This window comes from Megascapheus bottae, chromosome 15, assembly GCF_031878675.1.
Source record: "Megascapheus bottae isolate mThoBot1 chromosome 15, mThoBot2.hap1, whole genome shotgun sequence".
Lineage (NCBI taxonomy): Eukaryota > Metazoa > Chordata > Mammalia > Rodentia > Geomyidae > Megascapheus > Megascapheus bottae.
The window spans coordinates 850,882-873,576 of record NC_143523.1 but is presented as its reverse complement, the minus strand read 5'-3'; the positions used below and the strand labels follow the sequence as shown (position 1 = coordinate 873,576).

The 22,695-nt window shown below is 50.6% G+C and overlaps 1 protein-coding gene across 2 annotated transcripts in view; it reads left to right on the top strand.

The window, feature by feature from the left end:
* Nucleotides 1–22,695, top strand: part of Inpp5a (inositol polyphosphate-5-phosphatase A) — a 176,945-nt gene that overhangs the window by 60,248 nt on the left and 94,002 nt on the right. For both annotated transcript variants that reach the window (XM_090345575.1, XM_090345574.1), the window contains exons 3-4: nt 8,593–8,693; nt 13,062–13,149. In XM_090345575.1, the coding sequence (XP_090201701.1) occupies nt 8,593–8,693; nt 13,062–13,149 (189 nt within the window). The remainder of the gene's footprint in view (nt 1–8,592; nt 8,694–13,061; nt 13,150–22,695) is intronic.

Sequence of the window (22,695 nt, the reverse complement as noted above, 5' to 3'; positions counted from 1 at the left end):
AGTTTAAGACTTAAAATGGAGGTCCTTACCTGTAGCTTTTATACTTTTTCGAATTAGGCAAATAAATGTATGTGATTTTTGTCAGTCTTAACAATTAATTCCTTGTCCTTAAACAGTGGTTTTGGATGAGTATGATGGTGACCTTTAAGTCAAGAAGAGTTTGAGAGTTTTGCTTGAGAATAAGACAGACTTAGTCCCTCTTGTATTAGAAATTAGATGCAAGGCAGCAGTAAGTAGCTCCTTGCATATCTCCTGAGGCTGTTACTCAACATAAGAAGGAAGTATGGTGGGAGGGAAATGAATCTGCATTTTCAGTTTACTTCTTGATTTTAGCTTCTTAGTCTAGCCCTTTGGATATTTGTTGAAAACAGTACAGTTTCATCATCTATCTGTTTGGTTTCATTGTGTCCCCCTAAATGAGCTTGGTCCCTTAGAGGGGTGGTGTTCATCTCCTACAGCTGTTTCGTACTGAGAGAAGATTGTCTGGCCCTGCCTGGAAATAAGGAACCAAAAAGTAGTTTTCTATCTGATTTAGGAAGGGACATGGCAAGTTCAGTTGGTGGAAAGTTCAGCTGATCAAGACCAGAAGACGTGACGTTGTGGAGGTTTTTCAGTACCAGTAGTGGGGCTTGCATCAGGGACTGGGCACTTGACCTGACCTCTTCTTCTTCTTCTTTTTTTTTTTTTTTGATACCTAATTGGAGTTAAGAGTCTCACAGACTTTTCTGTCTGGGCTGGCTTTGAACTACAATGCTCAGATCTCAGCCTCCCAATAGCAGGGATTCACATACAAGCTGCCAGTGCTCCACATGAAGGTTTTTTTTTTTTTTAATAAGCAGGAGAATGCAACACTGATAAAAAAAAATGAATATCTACTAGGTGTGTGACCATGAGTGAGAAAGCCAGGAAGAGTGCAAGGCCCTGAGTTCAAGCCCAAGTGTCAACCTCCCCCAGTCTATACACAAACATATGTGCATTGGTGCACACATCCATCCCCCCACTTACGTGTGCACACGCTACACATACCAGTATTGCAGGCTTTTATTACCAGGTGTTGTGTAGTGCATATCACTGGATATCAGTGCATAAGCTTACACTGGCCAGAAGTGGGCAGTGTGATGTGGTTTTGTGCTCTTCTGGCCTCACAAATATGTGATGTGTTGTGTGAAGACATCTAGTGGCTGTGACATGATTCCGTCATAATCTTGAGGCCACCTAGACATGTGGTTTAGTGATGAAATGTTGTTTCCTGTGCCTGACTACTGTACAAATCCATGTGTGCGTGGAAATCTTGAGGCCATGTAGATTCTGTAAGGCATAGGCATTGCTTGTGTAGATGTTAGAACCCTTGGGCAGTGGGAGCGCCCAGCTGGTACCCACACTCAGCCATCTCTGGCCTGCTGCTGCTGCTTTTGTTTTCCAGCAGCACAGACCCACCTCACAGTGCCCTCAGTAAGGATCTGGTTCTATTTCAAAAGACGAGCCCCCCTAGCTGGCTTAGCCCTCGGAGATTGCTGGCCTCGGAGCATGGCTCCCAGTGTTCCTTTGAGGAGAAGAAGGGCCTTTGGTGGGGTAGATAGCCCTTACTCCACACTAAAAGTTTTCAGAAAACTCTGGTGGCCTTATGTGGACGCTGTTTCTGTCTGGTCCCAGGCACACCTTGGTGCGTCTTGTTTGTAGGAGGTGGCTTTTTACCTGGAGGCTTTAAGGCTAATTTAGCTTTGGTTTCTCCTGAGCATCTTGGGGTTCATCTCTGGGTTCAGAATCTCACATGTGACCTAAGCCATTCCCTGTGCAAGTTGATGTCCCGTTCCGTTTCCAGTTGTCCTGATGATCTGAAGGCTCGTCCTGTCACTGTGCTTTTCTGCTTAGAGTGACTCCTTTTGATCTCCTCTCCTGTTTACTCGTGTGTTCTCACTCTCCTGTTGAATTCTGGGCCTAAGCACGGTCCTTGGGCTTTCTCAAGGCTAGTGCTCTACTGCTTAGGCTGCAGCACCACTTTGGGCTTTTTTTTTTTTTTTTTTCTATGTACATGGTTCTGAGGAATCAAACCCTGGTCTTTGTGCATCTTAGGCAAGCACTCTACCACTAGTCCTTGCTCCGGCCCCTCCATGCATTTTATAATCTACTATTGCTTTCCTTTACTTTCCCAAGGTTATTCAGTGGTCATTTTTTTTTTTCCTTTTTGGTCCATTTGTATTTTTGTTTTGCTTCTGATTCCAAATGCTTGTTTGAGGATCTGTAATTCTGTTTGCAGTGTGGAGTTAAATTTTCTCCTGCTTGCTGATTGTTTTCTAGGGGAGGGCCATTTCCTTCTGTGCACGGCTTTTGTGTTCTTTTCCAGTGCCTCAGTAGCCTCCTTGGGCGTCCTGCTCCTGTGGCAGCCTTTGGCTTCAATGTGTGGTGGCGCCCTCTTCTGTCCCTCAGGCAGCACCCGGTGCTGCAGTGGTAGGTTGTATGTGTTGGGGACCCTCTGACTCCATGTTCTGTTTTTGTTTTGTTGTTCTTTCAAGGCTCTGTATTTTCACCTTCCTTTTTTTCTTTACTGCTCAACTGCTTCTTGCTTTTTATCACTGCCCCCCCCCCCAGTGGTGTCCTAGATTGTACTCTTTTTATCACCCCTTCCATTGGTGTCCCTTTGAAAGCCAGCAACTCCAAATCGCAGGCCCTTGGATGGCCTGGATGGTGGCCATGTTTCAATGCTAAGATGTCCTGGAATCTATCATTTTTCCTGGACCCTAGCCCTCTACTCACCTCCTAGAGGATATCAGGTCCCAAGGGAGTTAATGTTGTCCCTTTATTTACAGCTTACAGTTGTCACATTGTCTTCAGGCTGCACTGCATCTGTGGCTTTGGTTATTCTGTTTGTATATGTAAGAGTCTATTTTATATAAACAATATGTTATATGCATGTATATATGTATGTGTGTGTATATATATATATATATATATATATATATGGATTCAGATTTTAGGAGTCAGGTTATTTACAGCTATCCTGAAAGTCCACCCAGAATAGTTTAAATATCTGAAAAGAGGGGCCGGGAGTTTGGCCTAGTGGTTAAAGTGCTTGCCTAGCATGCACGAAGACCCGGGTTCGATTCCTTGCTACCACATGCATAGAAAAAAGCCAGAAGTGGTGCTGAGGCTCAAGTGGTAGAGCTCTACCCTTGAGAAAGTCCAAGGACAGTGCTCAGGCTCTGAGCTCAAGCCCAGGACTGGCAAAAAAAAAATCTGAAAAGAAGGGTTGGGCACGGTGGTTCCTGCCCATAATCCTAGCTCTTCAGGAGGCTGAGATCTGAGGATTGTGATTTAAAGTCAGCCTGGGAAGGAAAGTGTGAGAATCTTACCTCCATTTAACCACAGAGTTGGAAGTGGAGCTATGGGTCAAGTAGTGGAGCCCTAGCTTTGAGCAAAAAAGCACCAGGCCTCGAGTTTAAGCTCTGGGATTGGCAGGGGTGTGTACATGTATGTGTGCGCTCTCTCTCTCTCTGTCTCTCTCTCTGTCTCTCTCTCTGTCTCTCTCTCTGTCTCTCTGTCTCTGTCTCTGTCTCTCTGTCTCTCTCTCTGTCTCTCTCTCTGTCTCTGTCTCTGTCTCTCTGTCTCTCTGTCTCTCTGTCTCTCTCTCTCTCTCTCTCTCTCATACACACACACACACACAATAGTAATCTTTCATATTCTACAAATCCTGCCTTTCTTCTTGTTTTGGGGTGTGTGATGTGTCTATACCTGCTGGTGCTGGTGTTGGGGCTTGACCTTGGGCATGAGTGTTATCTCCAACCTGCTGCCTTCCCTTCATTCCATGGACGGCCATTGTCCTCTGGTGACAGCACAGGCGGCGTCATCTTGAGGACAGAGCTGGTCCTCCAGTGGTGTCCCGGGCTCTCTCTGTTCTCCCTGCCTGGGAGCGTTACTTCTCAGCTGTCTTTTGGCCTCCTGTTTGCTAGTAAAGACCTTGAGGTTCCTGCAGGGCACCGTCTTGCTTTTCTCCAGCTGATTCAAGGCCTTTACTTCACCTGTCAATCTGACAGTGAACTGATAAATGTGTTTGGCATGATTTTTCCTGGCCTTATTCTGTTAGGCATTCACTAAGGTACTAGAAGCTGCAGATTCATGTCTGTCACCAAGCTAGAGAGAATTTTGGCCAGTTTTTTCAGACCTCATTTGTGGCTCCTGCTTCTCTCTCCTCTTCCTCAGGGATGCCAGTTACAGTCTTGAGTTACATGCTGCTCTTTCAGTCACCTGTGTGTCCATCGGTAAAGACCATGTGCCTGTGGTCCCATGGGGTGTGGTGGAGCTGAAGGTTTCCTGTTACTGGTAGCTGCCCTGCTGAAGACAAGGGCACCAAGGAGAAAGAAGACCTCCCAGAACACCCAAGACAAGGGGCTAGCAGGACCCCTAACCTCAGCCAGCTCCCTATTGAGTCTGAACACATGGGGACAGCCAGTAAGGTTGTTGTTTATTCACTGATGAGGTTGTGGAAGAAGGGAAGTGTGCCAGCTTGCCCACACTTGCCCCCAATGGCTGGGTGTGAGCAGAGGCCTGCCTCCACCTGGGGGTGGGTGTGAGTAGAAGTCCCCCTGCACAGTGGTAGATCCCAGGCCTTTCCGCCAGGCCTTTGTTAGGTGAGGTGCCAGTACCGGGGGTGCAGTTCCGAGCCTCGTCCCCTCACCAGCTCCTTGCCTGTAGTGTGTGGGGGTTCTGGTCTTAGAGGAAGCTTTACACAGAGTCTTTTGCTGAACATAAAGCATGTGCCTTGTCTTGTCAGCCAGTGTTCTCCTCTCTACATCGTCACATATTTCTCTCAGAACTTTCCATGATAAAAATATTGTTATTTTGATACTTAGTTTTTGAAGGAAGTATGCCATTTTCTTTACCTGTATAGGCTATTTTTCTGCATAATCATTTTAAAGTTCAGGAAGACATAATACTTTTATGCATTGTTTTATGCTTTTTGTTGTTTTTCAGAGTAGTACTGGGGTTAGAAATCAGAGCCTTTCACTTGCTAGGCCAGCACTCCGCTACGTGAGCCTTGCTCCCAGCCCTACTTTGCTTCCATTTGCTTTTCTTTTGAATGGATGCCCACGTTATGCCCAGGGCAGCCTGGATTGTGATCTTCCTATTTATTCTTTGTGTATAATTAGTATGATAACCTGCACTCCTGTGTCCACTCATGGAGATGGAGGTATCTTGAACTTTTGCATAGACTAGCCTCAGGGTACAAATTCTTCCGCTGCCCTCCTGCTGAATGAGCCCTCACTCCTGTCCTGTTTTGTGTCATTCAGTCTTGGGTTGGAGGCCGTGACTGGGGTAGGTCCTGCCCACACCGGGAGCTTGCAGGCATGGCAGGACATCACTGGACTGTGTGTCTTGCTGTGCAGGTTTTAGAGCTCCCTATCCATCCTGAAGGGGCTGTGTAGGGGCAGAAGTCACGACAGCTGTCCTGGAACCCTGTGGGGGATGTTGGCCTTCCTGTTGGCAGAAGGATTCAATCTGCAAGCAGATGGCTCTGAGACCTGGGCATGTGGGGGGCCTTGGTATCAAGGTGTGACTAGAGCGATACGTAAAATGCTATTAGTGCAGTCCCAGCAGCAGCCGATGACTTTCTGTCCAAGTTTTGGGGTTCTCTGGCTCAGTTTACTCACCTCAGGACTGTGTTCCCAACATTCCTGGTGTGGCACCCAGACCTGACTGCAGAGCCTCGTAGCTCTCAGTGCTGAGTGATGGGTGTTGGTGAGATCCAGACTGAGGAGCCTGCACCCATAGGAGGGAGCAGGCCCTGCCTACAGGAAGATGGCCTGTGTTCCAAGATGTGGGCAGCTAATGGGTGAAATGGAACTGAGTCTGGAGTTTAGTCCTCATTCCTCCAAAAAACACTCAGGCTGCAGCCAAAGATCATTCCAGAAGAGATGCCTTGCTGGATGGGCTCGCAGGAGGAAAAGCACAAGGTTATAGAAGAGCAGGTTCATTGGCACTACATTAAAGGGGCGAACTCTGCCAACACCAGGTCAGCTGTGAGGACAAAATCAAGGGCAGGCCTAACCAGGCAGAGTACAGAAGAAATGTGGCCTCAGAGAATCCAGCAGGACTGGACATGACCATGGGGAGATGCAGGCAGGTATGTACCAGCAGGGGTCATCTGACCCTGGAAGAATCAGGACAGGTTTCTAACGTAGATCTGGAGAACAGAGAAGGGGGACTACGCTGGAGAGGATGGCCAGGTTTCTAACATAGATCTGGAGCACCTAGGAGGGGTCTATCCTGGGGAGGATGGACAGGTTTCTAACACAGATCTGGAGAACTGAGGAGGGGTTGTATCCTGGAGAGGATGGCCAGGTTTCTAACACAGATCTGGAGAACTGAGGAGGGGTTGTACCCTGGAGAGGATGGCCAGGTTTCTAACATAGATCTGGAGAACCGAGGAGTGGGTCTACCCTGGGGAGAATGGACAGGTTTCTAACATAGATCTGGAGAACTGAGAAGGAGGTGTATCCTGGGGAGGATGGACAGGTTTCTAATATAGATCTGGAGAACCGAGGAGTGGGTCTACCCTGGAGAGGATGGACAGGTTTCTAACATAGATCTGGAGAACTGAGAAGGAGGTGTATCCTGGGGAGGATGGACAGGTTTCTAATATAGATCTGGAGAACCAAGGAGGGGGCTACCTGGAGGGGATGGACCAGTTTCTAACATAGATCTGGAGAACTGAGGAGGGGGCTACCCTGGAGAGGGTGGACTGGTTTCTGACATAAAGCTGGAGAACTGAGGAGCAGGTCTAACCTGGGGAGGATGGACCGGTTTCTAACATAGATCTGGAGATCTGAGGTGCGGGTCTAACTTGGGTAGGATGGACAGGTTTGTAACATTCATCTGGAAAACTAAGAAGGGGTCTACCCTGAGAGTATAGACAGGTTTCTCACCCAGATCTGGAGAATTGAGGAGTGTGTCTTCCCTGGGGAGGATGGACAGACTCAGATCCCAGCCTGTTTTAGTTGGGTTAGCTTGGAGTCTGGCTTGTGCAGAATAACCACGGGACTCCTGTTGGCTACTGTGTGCCTGACGCCCTCCAGTGGCAGCTGTTTTCAGCACCCATGTCTTAGTTATTCCCTACTCCATGGTCAGGGCTGGTTTGGGCTCACAAGATACATTCTCGGTCCACTGTGACAGTGACATGCAGGCCAGACTGCTTTGAAGGCCCATTTCTACTGGGCTGGATGAGCTCCTCCCATGCTGGCCACTGTCTGGCCACGTCCCGTGGCTTGCGTGGTAAGCTGCAGCCCTCCTCGGGGAGGATTTTCTGTGGAATAATCTATAATGGGAGGGGATGACTCCAGGGTTTGTGAGCTGTGTTGGGCCTGGCTGAGTAGGGCCTGCCTGCAGAGGACCTGGCCTTCGGGGGAGGCCTGGGCATTGGTTGAAGGGAAGAGAAAGTGAAGTAAGCATAAATTCAAGAGCATTTAGTTTGTCCGAAGCACTTTGTGAGGCTGTGGTCTCCAAAGCCCATAGTACCAGAGACCGCAGATTGGACGACTGCTAGCCTGTCAGTCAGGCGAGGCCACTGGAAGTGGCAGACCTTCCCCACATGCAGGTATTAAGGAGGGCCATGGGAGGGCAAGATCCCTCTAGGCAGGACATGAGATGTGCTCATGAGTGGGGCTTTAGGGTAGCTGTGTACTCCTTGCAGATGCATGGACACACATGGCCAACTCTACCCAAGGTGCTGCCCAGCTGCTGTTACTGGATACCCGCTGATGCCACTGTGCAAGGTAGCTTGGAGTCATGTGGCACAGAGCCTTGGTTGAAATCCTTAGAAGGGCTTTTTGTCTTAATAAAGTAGGTACAAGTGCTCTAAGAAGGGTATTTCCCTGAACCTCTGATCTGTGCTTCCTGCTTAGAATGAAGATGTGAGACCTGGAGGTTTGGAAGCCACTTTTCAACCATGAAGTTGATGCCTGTTCTAAGGGCAAGCAGAACAGAACAGTAAAGCAGCCGGTCCCTTGAGGCCGTTTGAGAATGTGTCTTGAGGGAAGAAGGGCCACTCCCAGCCCTGTCTGCTTGGTCCACTGGCTCTGGTTTTCTGGTGTCAGCCAAACACCGCCATAACTCAGACATGGTGATGGTTTCACCCTGAGAATTTCTTCGTCCCGGGAGAGGTCTTCCCAGCCACCAAGAGCACTTGCTCCTCGGTCATTCAAACCAGGTGCCAGGGCTGGGGCTCAGCAGAAAGTGCATGTGAAGATGATCGCAGGTCTCCACGGGGGCTCTCAGTACTCCCTGTGTCATTAAAGAGAGGTGCCCCAGGTTGTTCATGGAAGTTCTGAGGAACTTGAGTCTTCTAGAAGAAACTTGCAGGAGCAGGAACTTGAGACACACCGGAAACAAAATGGCTGGAAGTATAACAGCATCTGATTTCTAGAATCTCTTAAGAGATGTGTGGCCTTCATGCTTCAAACACTCACACATGTACACATGCACAGATGTGCACATATGCACGCACACATGCGCACACACCCAGGCACCACGGACCCTGGATGAGATGGTGCATGGAACTCTCCGGTGGTTCTGTACCTGATCCTGTACTTTCCTCCTCAGGTTCTGCACGTGCACAAGCCGCACTTCATGGCCTTACACTGCCAGGAGTTTGGAGGGAAGAACTATGAAGCCTCCATGTCCCATGTGGACAAGTTCGTCAAGTAAGTCTCGGCAGAAGCCGGTAGGTGTGCTGCGGAATGGGCAGGGGACAGGTGTGGGACTTGGAATTTCCTTGGAGAGGGTGTGGCTCGGATGTGTGGCGGCCACTTACCTCCAAAAGAGGCATGGCCCTGAGGCCAGGGCGGTGCCCCTCCTGTCAGAGCTGAAGTGCATGAGTGGCCAGATGCTGCCAGCCTGCTGCTGCTGTGGTAGACCGTGGCTGGGTTGCTTTCCACGAAGCCTCCTCTGTCCAGTGTGATCAGAACAGGGCTGTGAGGAGCTGCAGGGCTGCATCCCCACCCTGAGGTTCTCGAGCTTTATGAGGGGCCTTCAGGCCAACAAATTGCAAGGTGTCCTGAAATAATAAATAAATGTAATAAGGCACTTGTAATGAAAGGTGAAGGGCTATTTCCTGCCACTCAGCAGAGAATACTGACATTGCTATGTAGAAGCAAAAGGTAAAGAACAGCTGAAACAGCCCTGAAGAGAAGTGGCCTGGGGCTCCTGCCACCAGGCCTTGGGCTCTTGTCAAGCGATGGGAAGAGCTGGTGCCAGCAGATTTGCAGGCTGGAAGGCCTGACCAGGCTGGCTCTCTACTTCCTTAGGGCACAGCATGAGGTGCTGGGAGCTGAGTGGGCTCAGTCTTTGTGTTGGGAGGCACAGAGTTGTTTATGGCTTCATATCCAGCTCCCTATCATGACTACAGCAAACCAGGCCCATCAGACTTCACCTGTGTCAGAGTAAGGTACAGGGGAATAGCTTCATAGATTTGGGATAGGAAAAGATGCAGAAAGTACTGTCTAGAGGAGTAAATCCTAAATAAGCAGTGTTATAGAAAGCACTCTGCAGAGCTGCTGACCTCAGTCAATTGAGGGCACACCTGCCGCTCCGGTCACAGACAGGAATCAGTGCGCATGGCCAGGAGGCATGTAGTTGACAAGAAAAGGAAAGACTTGTCTTGGAGGACTGGGCATCTTGGGCTAGGGGGAAATGCAGAGAACACGAGCACCGTGGGGCTCCCCAGACCATGAGGGGTCCCCGCCCCCCCCTCCCCCTGGCACTCTGGAGGCTCTGGTGCAGGGCCACTGTCACCCCTGAGCACACTTCTTGGTGTTCTTGGCTTATGTGGGTCATTTTGCTTCAGCTGAGGAGTGGTCTCTAGTGTTTAGACTAGCACAAGTCAGCTGCTGCTGATGCTCTTGGCTTTTGTTGGTCTGAAAAGGTCTTTGTCCTTGTTTTTGAATGCATGTTTGTTGGTGATGAATCCCCGCTTGTTGGTTCTGGCTCACTTCTTCAAGGGTGCCATTTCATTGTCTTCTGAACTGCGTTGTTTCTGATCAGAATTGGCCATTGTTCTCATCTCAATTTTCTTGTATATGATGTGCTTTTTCCTGGCTTCTAGATTTTGTCCTGTTTATAGCTTGTGTGCAGGAATTTGATTGTGTTGTACTTAGGTCTGATTTTCGTTATTCTCAATCGGATTTGGGAAAGGTTTATGTTACCCTCCCTCCCTCCTACTATCTCTCTCCCTGTCTCCCTCCCTCCCTCCTGTCCTCAAACTTGCTTCACTGATGTTGCCATGGCCCCAGCTCTTCCCTGTCCTGTCTCCCAGGGGGTGTCTGGAGGTTTGCTGTTCCAGGTCTATCCACTGACCTTGCTTTACTTTGGAGACCCTGGTCCTCAGCACTGGAGTTTCCACAGTGTCTTTTAGGTCTTCTGCTGTCTCCTCATTGTGCTTATGTTTTACTTTCAGAATGACCATATTTGTAGTCACTGTTTTCAGGTAATTCCTTCATTTTTGTGCTTTCTGGTCTGGATCTGTGGATAGCTTGTTTTGGAAGCATTATGTCAGGTTTATTTGCATGTCATGTGACTGGTGTGATGTCAGTCCTGACCTCTCGCTCCTGTCCTGTCCCCGGTCTGAGCATGCTGGTCTGTGTTTGCCAGCAGCCAGGTGAGCCAGAGCTCTGCTGACGTTTGTCAGAGCTACAGCTTTGACTGCTTTTTGTGATTTGTTGGTGTTTCTTATTTTTACTTTTCAAATTTAAAAAATCTTTTAATGTTTAATAACTCAAAGGCTTGGTCTGAACTTGAATACAGAAGTATGCACTTGGTCTCATTGGGCAATTCCTTTTGGTATAGTCTTAGCATTTCTACTTTAAATAGTCTTCCTTTCACATTTTGGCTCTCATTTTCCTATAACACTGCTGGTTTGTTTTAAAACTTTGAGTTATTGAAATGATCAAATATCTACAGGAGTAACTAGGGTAGGATAAGGAGCCCATTACCCATCACCGAGCTTCAGCAGTGATCCACAGGCACCATACACGGAGACGCCACCAACTACGGTCAAGACTCAGAAGAAAAGTGCCTAAACACACCTGTCCCTTCACCTTCTGGGTAGTGTCCTTTGAGGCTAAAAAGTTTCAGCTCTGATGGTGTTAAATGTTTATCCTTTGGTTACTTGCACTTTCCATGTTTTGTCTCAAAAATAATTACCTAATGCAATGTTACAAAATATGCTTCTGCCTTCTTCCATGAATTTTATAGTTTTTGCATGTCCATTCAGATGTTGCTACATAATTTTGTGTGTGATCTGGATTACAAGTCCTAAGTCCTTATTTTACATATGACTGTTCACTTGTCCATGTTTTTAGCCAAGCCCTCGAGGTTAGCCAGTGCTTGTTATTACTTTATTGAACATATCTTTCTATGCCTTAAGCTTGTGCTTCAGCTTCTGTGCTCATCATTCATAACTTTGGTCTCTTAATGATGTCTCGGTTTTTTTGTTTCTGTTTTTAATTTTATTTTATTATCAAAGTGATGTATAGAGGGATTACAGTGACATTCGTAAGGTAGTGAGTTAATTACGTCTTGAACATCGATATCCCTTCCATGTTTTTCCCCTGCTCTCCCTCCCTCATCCCCTCCCAACTTGTAGAGTATATTTCTAACATGTTGTCTTGGGAATATCGCTGTTATACTGGTTCATCCTTTGTCCTTTGTCTCATCATCTTGTTTTTTCCCTTCCCTTTCCTGATTCAAATAAACAAATAAATATATATACAATATACCAGGTACCAAAGTAAAAAACAACAACAACAGAGGATAAACCAAAAGGGAAAGAGAAAAAAAAAGAGTGAAGAAATAAGTTCATACAGTACATTGAAAACAGTCATCCCAGATAAGTATCTTGTTTCCCTATCCTAGAGCTCGTTTCGCTCAGCTCGTCCTATAAATATGGCTGTATGCACATGGCTTTTGAGCTGTTGAGCTCTTCTGCTAGGCAGGTGCTAGCATTCAAGGCTGGCGCGCTACCACTTTGAGTCACAGCTCTGCTCCCAGCTTTTTGGGTGCATATGGAGGATAAGAGTCTTGCTGACTTTCCTGTCCAGCCTACTTTTAAACCACAACTCTCAGATCTCAGTCTTCTACCTAGCCAGGATTATAAATATGAGCCACCAACCACTTAGCTTTCTTTGTATCGTTTAAAATGTCATTGATTATTCTCATTTTTGTTCTGTTGAAATTGTTGACTGAGATCTTATCCACGTAACTGTCATCTGAGTTCTTTCTTGGGAGGTTGTTGACTTTGGGGAGGAGTGAATGTTGTCTTTGTGTGTCAGCCTTTATGGCTGATGTCAGGTAATTAGTCGGAGGGTTTACTGGCTGTGGTGTTCCCTTGACTTGGAGTAGTGTTTTCTTCAGGTAGTCCTTTGGGTTTCCTGAGGACCTTCCCCTGACCCTCCTGCTGCTGGGTTGGTGCGCTGTGCCACCTGGGAGGCAGCCCTCGTCTCGGTTGCCCTGGCACTGGGCATGCAGGTCTTCCTCTCTAGCCTTGCTTTCCAAGGCTGGTGCTGGGACAGGAAACGAGGTCATTGAGGAGAGGAGGAAGGGCCGAAGCCCATGCTGATGGACGCTCATGGGGCCTCACCTTCCTTGACAGACAGGGCGTGGTGGCTCTCTCTCCCCTCACCTTTTTCTAGGTAGAGAATGTGTGCGGATGCGTGCCTGGTGGGTGACGGAGCCACCTGTGCAGACCCCACTTTGGTAAAGTCCAGCAGGAGCCCTAGCAGGCTCCACAGGTCCCCAGCACAAGGCTCTGTGTGAGTCTCAGGGCCTTCAGCCCTGGGAGGTCATAGAGCTCGGCAACTGTGGGGCTGCGTGGAGACCAGACCTGGCTGAGTGGCTTGCACTGTGTGTGTGGAGACATGTTTGTGCCATCTTCCCACCCTCCCTTCTCCCCTCTGCCTCCCCACTCTGCCCCATAGTGATCAGATGGATTGCAATGTGCTCTGATAACATGCCTGACCCCTTCTTGGCCTCCAGTGCTCCTGTGTTGCTTATGGCACTTACTCTTTTCTTCTCAGGGAACTGCTCTCAAGCGATGCAATGAAAGAATATAACAGGGCTCGAGTCTACCTGGATGAAAACTACAAATCGCAGGAGCACTTCACGGTGAGTCCCTCTCTGGCCGTGCTGTGAGCCCCAAGCAAAGGGAGCCCAGGTCTCAGTGGGTCTCCATCTGAATAAATGGACAGCTGGCTAGCCAGCTTTCTGTCAGTAGCACAATGCAGCTGTCCTGAATTAAAAGGCCACCGTGTCCTCTGCCTGGTAAGTGGTCTGGATCTACCATGGATGGGCCTGGTGAACAGCAGATGTCTTGGGGTTGCTCTGAAGCTGCCACAGGACCTGAAACGTGGATGTCTGAGGGAGGGGCTTTGTGTCCTTGGGGTCTTGCATGTGTAGGGGGCTCTTCAGACAGGCTTGGAAGGTTTTATAAGCTGGGCTTGCATGTTTCCTGGATTGGTGACTGGCATTTACAACCCTGTGTCTCATGGATCAGCTGCCTCTGCTTTCTGCCCCTTCAGCTCTCCCTCTGTGAGTGTCACGTTTATAACTGTGCACTCCTGTCAGCGTGTCCTTGCCCAGCCACCATTTGCCTGTGCATGGAGAAAGTTGGAATAGACACAGAATGTACAGGGTCACAGAACATGCCTTGAGGATTATTCTTGGGCTAAAGACCACAGTCAAGGTTTCTGACTGATTTGAGGTGTCTAATAGTTTTCACGACTGAGACGATCATGTAACTGCAGGTTTGTGGCATGTAACAATAGTAGCTGAGGCTTCAGACTGTGTGGCATCATGACTGGAGCCTTAACCATGCTTCTCCGCGTTCCCCCTTTCCCCTGCTCAGGGAAGCCTCACCTCCAGCTCCACTGTGTCATAGAGGCCTGGATGCCAAGCTTGATGTCCCCACTCAGGGCAGGGACAGCTCACCACTGCTGCTGCTTCTTCCTCCCTGAGTCCCCGCTCAGAGCAGGGACAGCTTACTACTGCTGCTTCTTCCTGCCTGAGTCCTCTCCTTTTCCTATTCTTTTCTTCCACTCAAGATGCTGTCCTGTCTTCTACATGCTTTCCTCTTTCAGAATCTGACTGTCTAGCTTCTGAAGTGGAACTTATGTAGATGAAAAGGACAGAACCTATAAATAAAAACAAAAGGTTGGGGTAAAGAGCAGATTAGGCATTGCTGAAGACATGATTGAACATGAAGAGCAGGAGGAATGTTCAGAATGAACCAGAGAGGCCTGTAAATACTGAGAGAGTATGGCTTGGGAATGTCACTTGGTGACTGACATACTTTTCTGGGGACACTGAATGCTGACCTCTTCATAGCTGTCTAGGGTCTCCCCGTGGGTCATCCACTTTAGTTGTGACCTCCATGTGTCCTGGGGGAGAGAACTGGCAACATCGAATGGCCACCCTACTGTCTCCCTGCTTCCAGCCCACCTTGCTGCCAGCCTGGCAGCCCCCTCACCACAGAGATTTCTAGAGGGACATTTAATCTTTATAAGATTGATGGTGTCAGAGCAGTATTTTTAGCTGAGTCTGGTTCAAATAATATGCCATTAAGTGAAAAAGGAAATTGAAGTGAATTTATCTTGTACATAAATGGTGTCATAGGCATTAATAGGGATAAAAATATAGTGGCTTAAAGGAAAAATTAGTGGGCTATTTCAGAGTCTTGCTGCACAAGGTGTTTGTGTGCTTGTGTGCACACGCGTGTATGAAGTGTGTCGGGTCTATTGCTCCTATTGATGGGGTTGGGGGTTTCTTGCTACTGTTAGGGGGGTCTGGGATCTCTTGCTTCTGTTGATAGGATCTGGGGATCTCTTGCTCCTGCTGGCGGAATCTGGGGGAGATTGCTTGCTTCTGTTGATAGACCTCTGGGGGAAGTCTCTGCTTCTCCTTTTGGTGGAATTTGGTGTGTGTGGAGGGAATTCATTTGCTGCCACTGGTGGTAGTGCCGTCCATGGGCTTGCAGGGAAGAAGCCGGCAGCTTGCAAATGGCATTAGTTGCCAGGAGGTGGCGCCAGTGGAGCACCTGCAGCCCCCGTGCTCCCTGCAGGAGCTGCTCCTAAGGGGAGTTTTAACTTCAGTGGTAACATCAACTTCTGTGTGCTCACGGAACAGCGATGGTTAGCTGTTGGTGTAAGCAGAGGCCATAAAGACAGACTTCCCTGGCTGGGCTCCTGGGCAGCTATGGTTACTTCCTAGCCTGCTGAGCTTTTGTGGAGGATGGTGTCCTGTGTCTGGCCCCGTTGCCAGTCTGGTGTGTTGGGGTGTTAGCATTGAGAGGACCATTGCTGGCTCTGGAGAGTGGTATGGCAAACCTGAGCCTCATGAGAGGCGGAGCCCATGTGCTGTTCCCAGGACCAAGATTGCGCACCCTCCATGCAGGGACTACTGGCAGCGAGCCTGATGGAGGCTCTGCTTTACTGCCTCCCCTGGATTTACATACATAGGCAGCTCCTGCTCTCTTCTGCTCTACCTGGAGCCAGGGCTCATGCCAGCACACACCGGCACTCAGAAAATGCACGTGGAGTCACTGGCAGAGGGGATCTGAGGCAGAGTGGTGAAGGTTGGGGTGTGAGTTAAGCACTGTTGCTTTGAACCTTCTGGGGGAGGTAGAGAGACTAGAGGTACACTGGTGTGAGTCAGGGGAGAGGCAGTGGTACAATAATCTCAACATGATAAAAAAATAATAAACTAAGGGAAAAAAGTGAGAAGTAACCACATGAAATAAAGGAGGGGGACCTGTGGGCAAGGTGGAGGCCACGTGCCTCCTGACCCTGGCCTCCAAGACCTCACCCTAGCCCTCTGTGTTAGCCCCTGGAGCCAAGACTGGACTTCAGTGTACATCGTTAGTCTCTGCAACAGCAGGGGCTCCTGTCCCCGAGTCACTGCTGGCAATATTGTCCAGGAGCTGGTAAAAGTCACTTGGGGTCCTGACAGCCTTCTGTGTCCTAATTGCTATCACACTTGTGTATTCACCCCTTCCTCATCAATAGCAAGTTGGCCAAGGCCTGCATGTTTCTGCGGCTAGTAAGTTCAAGCCTGTGGCTGTGTCTTCATGGTCAGTGAAGCCTGTGGCTGTCTTCCTGGTCAGTGAAGCCTGTGGCTGTGTCTCCCTGGTCAGTGAAAACCATGGCTATGTCTCTGTGGCCAGTGAAGCCTGTGGCTGTGTCTTCATGGTCAGTGAAGCCTGTAGCTGTCTCTGTGGCCAGTGAAGCCTGTGGCTGTGTCTCCCTGGTCAGTGAAGCCTATGGTTGTCTCTGTGGCCAGTGAAGCCTGTGGCTGTGTCTCCCTGGTCAGTGAAAAACATGGCTATGTCTCTGTGGTCAGTGAAGCCTGTGGTTTGGGTCTTGTGTGTAGCTTGCAACTCACTCTAGCCGCAGTTGCTGGCAAGAGGAGACTCCCAGGGGCAACCTGTGTTCCTCCAGGAGCAGAAATACTGCGTGTGTACCACCATGCTGTGCTGTCCCTCCTGCCTCAGGGCCCTGTCCTTGGCTCTTCCCCTTGCCCTTCCCAGGAACCACGCAGCCGGGACTATGGTGATAGGAGGTTCGTTGTTGGGCCTCGCATCCCCAGCACAGGAGCCACAGGGAGCACTTGCACCGTGGCTGCCCCATGCTCTGTCCTTTGCAGAGCATCTGGAAACACAGAGGCGCAGAAGAAGCAGGATCCTGTTTCAGGGACCCTGGCCACACCCTCCCCACACTTGTGCTCTTCTCTCACAAGGCTTTGCACAGGTTCTAGCCACCCACCCCTTTCCACCCCTCTGGAAAGCCTCTTCCCAGAACTCGAGCCACTCATGTTCTTGAGGGGCCTGTGGCTTCTAGTGCCCATGTTCTACTGCAGACATGTGCTCTTCACCAGCGACACTTGTTGGCTGCTGGCAGGCCACTCACGTGTCAGGACACGTGTCACGAGAACAGCCCAGTGTGCCGGTCCTGCTGGTGATAGAGTCCACAGAGGACCTGAGCATATGCTCGGCGTGTGGCAGGAGCGTGACTTCCTCAGGAGAGCTGTCTGAACGCGTCCCAAGGAGCCTTCTTGTTACCAGCTGGGCTCTGAAATGGCGCGAGGCTTGCCCTTGGGCGGTTGCAGGCCCAGCGGTAGAGAGGACTGCCACTGGGAGCGCCTGGGACTGTGCCCAAGTGCTTGCCTGATGAGATGGGCTGGACCGCAGAGGACGGTCCTGGTGGACGTGACCTCACTGAAACTCGAGCTCTGTGCCTGTGTGGACTGAAAGTGGGAAAGCAGCCTCTAGCTGTCTGTCTGGATGACACCGATACTTCAGCGGGCCCTGCTCTGCTCCAGCCTGCCACTTTGCCTGTGAACACGCCTTCTGCCTGCACTGGAGAGGCCCCAGAGGACATTTCTCAGGGGTCAGCTGCACGGTGTCCCCAGTGGAGTTTGACAGCACCCAGTCAACCAGGCTGGCACTGAGGAAGTGCTCAAGGGGTTTTCCAAGGCCATGTAATGTCTATCGACCAGAGCTCAGCCGGGCAGGAATCATGTGGTCATGTGTCTGACTTAACTGGCCACACAGAGGAGCATAGAAAACACATTGCTCACCTCCTGACAAGCAGGCATGTCGATAGGAGGACGCAGGCTAACGACTTTCCTACACTCGGGCTTCAGAATGGCAAAACGAGGAAGGAATTGCAAATCTATTTTCGTATAATTCCAATGCTGTCTTGTTTGGCCGCAGAATGAAAGCATTGAAACATGGGGTGTTTGCCAATGCTTTGTTGGTTGCTGTTCTGCGTAGGAAGCCTGAGAGAAGGACAGTGGGCCAGGCCCTTGGCGGTGAGCTTCAGGTGTAGCCTGGGGGCTGGTGAGACAGACACCCCGTGAGCTGCCAGGCTCTTTCAGCCCCGTTTTGGTGATCTGTGTCCGAGGTGCTGGCGTCTGCATCTGGGGTCCAGAGCCTAAGTCTGGGGCTCCACTCTTCACGGCCAGCCCCGTGAGTGGGCTGAAAGACCACATGTCTCCTGGTTTTGCTGCCGTTATGTACCTAGTGAAGAGACTGCTGGTGAGAGCTGGGACTGCCGGTGCTGATAATGGCCCAGAGCTCAGTAGAGGCAGGATGCAAGAGCTGCTCTCCTTGTTGGGTTTCAGCACCTGTTAGGGGGAATTTGAGAAACGCTATCTTGATAACAGCCAGAGGTTGTAGTAGAACTGTGTGGTTCAGGTGTGACGAGAGAGGCTGAGGAAGCCCAGTCTGGGGCCCGGGGACGTGGCAGCCACATCAGCAAGGCAGGAGGAGGGCACGGGAGTGCACCCCTGCCTTTTCCTGGCCCTCAGCGGGGCCATACTTGGCTGCAGGCCCGGGGAAAGGTTGTGCTGCTGGGAAAGTGGAGCAAACTGCAGAGGGTGCACATGCACCTCGCCAGGGAGTGCTGCACTCCTCTGCGGATAACTCCTGTGGCCAGTTTCTTCAGGGAGAGCCCTTGGATGGGTCTGGGGCCATGACTTGCTCCAGGACCCCCATGCAGTGCACACCCTGGACCTGCTAGAGCTCCTGGTGACAGGCAGTGTGTGTACCAGCCTTGCTATGGCCCCAGCTGGTGGCCGGGGGCTCTGTGGCTGCTTCCCAGGAATCTTGCTTGTGTACAGGTGTGAGGGCAAGGCGAGGACAATGCTGTGTCAGGCACCTGCGATGGCTTCTCACAGCCTCGCTGGCTCCGAGAACAGCAACAAGGGTCACAGAGTATGGGGTTGTGAAGGACGGTGTGATCTACCAGGTCCACTGGCAGCTCCACTACCAGAGCCGGGGCTCTCCTCACAGGCCCAACGGCAAGCCTGGCCCCTGATCCCGCCCCTGCCCCTGCCCCGGCCCTGAACTGTTCCTTCTGTCCCTGTCCATGCTGCTTCCAGGAGGGATGTTCTTGCTGGGGCTGAGGACTGGTGCCCAGGCTCCCCCCTCTTCCTGGGTTGCTCTGGGCTTCGTGGAGTCTTCTAGGCCTAGGGTGCATGCTGCTCAGCCTGAAGACTGCCTCGACCAGCCAGGGGCCTTTTCTAGACAGGTGTTTGTCCTGCTCTCTGGTGGCTTAGGGGAGAAGGTGGCCCCGCCCATTGCCTTCTCCTAAATAAGGCTTTAGTGGCAATGTGTGGGAAATTAATGGAGTTACTGATGTTCTTCTGGGACGGGGAGGAAAGGCAGATGCGTTTATGATGGGGACTAATCTGCTGTTGGCCAGGGCCCTCTCCCCCAGGGCCTCCCCTCCTCCTCCTCACCTGAGACAGGCCTGATGGAGTGAGCAGACCAAGATTGGTTTTCTGAGGGCACGGGGTGCTCTGTGCTCAGCTAAATCATGGCTGTCGCCCCATGGTGGGTGGTGACCTGCTCTCCCGCCCTGGCCCCACCAGCCCCTCGGGACGTGGGGATGTGCGCCGGGCAGCGGCCGGGCTCCAGTGAAGGTGAAACTGTCGTATCGATCTTTTTAGCACTAAAATATGAGCCACTTTACGCCGCTCCCCGCTGCTGTGATGTGAAAAATAATAACTCGGATCCAAATTAAAAATATTGATCTCTGGAAGGTGTTGAAAGTAAATAAACACCTCCCGAAGTTTTCGGGTCAGCCGAGAAATGGTATGGAGCAATAAATGTGTCGGCACGTCAGAGTCAGGGTTCTTGATCTGTTTTTCCTTTGAATTGATTTTTCATTATTTACTTCCTAAAAGTGTTGGAATTTGGTCCTCCACCGTTAAATCCCAGTGTTTGGGCAAATTATTTCTTTGGGGCTTATGAGGCTCTCCTAATCCACTCCTTCATTGATTGATTGATTTTTGACTCAATGAGCTTGCAGTCCCCGCTTTATTTAGGACTTCCGTCATAATTTTTTATACATTTAGGCCTGACTTTTTTATTTCCCTGTAACAGATGAGCTGACATTGGGCTATCAAGCTGAGGAAAACAATTGCCACGAGGTTAATTTTTGTCATGGGCATCCAGGAGTCTAAGGAGACAGGAGGTGCTTCCCGGCCCTCGGCCTCCACTAGGGGGTGAGGATACAGGTGTTTCCTGGTCCTCGGCTACATAGGTGAAGCAGCATGCTCATAGCCGGAGTCCCTCACCTGTGGATGGCCTGGGGGTTGGGGGCAGGTCTTGGGCCCGCTCAAGGATAGGCTCAAGTGTGTGGGTCTTGGCACACGTTCCTCTTGGGAGGCCGTGAGTCTGGTAGCTGCCATGTCCGCTTCCTGGGGAGGTGAGCCACAGTGACAGCGCAGACTCGCGTCTGAACCCATGGAAGCTCGGAGCACCTCTCCATAGGCATCTTACAGAGTGTTCATGGAGCCATGGCTGCCCACTTCAGGTAGAAGAGACAGGAACCTGGGCTAGTTCACATCTCTGTATCCTTCAAGTGAGCCCAAGGGAGCCCGGCACAGGCTTGACAGCCTCTGCTGGCTGATTTGGGACAGGACAGGACAGCGTATAGGTGTTGTGTCTGGGTGTGCCAGGTCCTGGCAGGAGGGAGGGTGCACCAGGCAGAAGCAAAGGCCATCCTTGTGCTGAGGGCCCAAACCAGCTGTGCTGCCTGGCTTGGAAGGGGAAGAGTGAAAGAACTGCTTTTGTCTGTGGAGTAGACATGACCCTGCATGACCCTGACATATGTCGCTTTGCAGTGTCACGTGGGCATCTCTTGCAGCCTGCATTTCTTCCTGCTGTGACACTGGCATTCATCACAGCTCAATTTCCCCTCTGCTGTGTCACTGGCATCGTGTGCAGCCTACATTTCCCCTCTGCTGTGGCACTGGCGTCACATGCAGCCCACATTTCCCCTCTGCTGTGACACTGGCGTCACATGCAGCCCACATTTCCCCTCTGCTGTGGCACTGGCGTCACATGCAGCCCACATTTCCCCTCTGCTGTGGCACTGGCGTCACATGCAGCCCACATTTCCCCTCTGCTGTGGCACTGGCGTCACATGCAGCCCACATTTCCCCTCTGCTGTGGCACTGGCGTCACATGCAGCCCACATTTCCCCTCTGCTGTGGCACTGGCGTCACATGCAGCCCACATTTCCCCTCTGCTGTGGCACTGGCGTCACATGCAGCCCACATTTCCCCTCTGCTGTGGCACTGGCGTCACATGCAGCCCACATTTCCCCTCTGCTGTGGCACTGGCGTCACATGCAGCCCACATTTCCCCTCTGCTGTGGCACTGGCATCACATGCAGCCCACATTTCCCCTCTGCTGTGGCATTGGCACGAAGTGCAGCCCGCATTGCTTAGTTAATAAAAAGAAAGTGATGGGCTGTCCTGGGTAAGAATTACAATTGTCATGTGAATGTTTCTTTGCCAACAGAACATTTAAAGTTACGGTGATGTAGTGATGATGGTGGGTGTAAGAACTGGTGTGAACGTGCAGAGGATGGGGGGGGGCATTGTGGGGCGTGGGAGTGAGCGAAAGACACTGTAGATGGCCAAGGGGGGGGAACTGTAGATGGCCACCGCCGACAGGAACTGAAAGACGCCAGCGCCATTCAAAGCCAGGGTGGCTGCAGCATGTTGCTGGTTAAGTGTAAGTTTGCACCTCTGGGAAAACCCTGGTGCAATATTGTCCCTACGTTTAGACCAGGTGTTCCCCTCGCCCTCATAAGTGTTTACCTCCGAGAAGGAACACATGGCCCACTCAAGGCCTGTGTGAGAACAGGGTTGGTGGGCCCCATAGGCTGTGGCACTTCTCGGGCCTGGGCAGGAACCAGGCAGTGTGGTAATTACTCCTGAAGAAAGACACCAGACCCAAACAGCAAGCCGGGCATAGTGATACGTGCCTATAGTTCTAACACACGGGAGGCCAGCCTGAGCTACTTAGTAAAACTACTGAACATAAGACAAAACAACAAAAGAAAAACCCAGCATGTTGTATGTGTTCCTGTGTATGAGAGGCTTGACAATGCAGATGGAGCTGTAATGACAGGTAGCACATAGTGGTTTCCTGGGGCAGGCCAGGAGGGGGGCTAGGGGGTGATGGAAAGACAAAGGACACAGACTTTCTGGGAGTGGTGAATGCTGTGTCCTGACGGCAGGGATGGGTTAATAGCTGTACAGTTGTGTCAGAACCCTTCGGATTCTGTGCTTTATGTCCACGCAGCTCAGAAGTACATGTCAGTTATGTGTCATAAGGAAATCTTGTGTGTGAGTCATAACTTAAAAGTGGTCAAGCCTGAGTGACTGAGTTGAAAAGGGAAGCGTTTGTGTTTTGAGCAGACCCTGAGTATGGCTAGACAAGCCGTTCTGTGTGTCTTATGACCGGAAGCCCAGCGGTCAACCTGAAGGGATGTAGAGCCGGTCATTTTCAGCTCTGGACGTACAGATATGCAGTTGAAAAGGCCTCCCAAGGTTGTGGGTTCTGCTGATTTTGAAGGTGGCGTCCTCTCCACTCAGTGAAAGTGGCTTCATTGACATGAGCCCATGTTTTCTCTGGACACTGGGCAGCCAGGTGCTGCCTTCAGGCTCACAGCTGGTCTTCTGGGCGGTGAACAGGCCAGGAGCCTGGAGTGAGCTACTTCTGGATGCTTGAGTCCTGGCAATAGGGTTCCCCATCTGCAGCATCTTTCTCTAAGTTGATCCCTCCTTTAAATGTGTGTGAGCTTGGGTCTGGGAGGGGCGTGTGTTCCTGCACATGATGACCTTTCCAGCGGAGCTTGA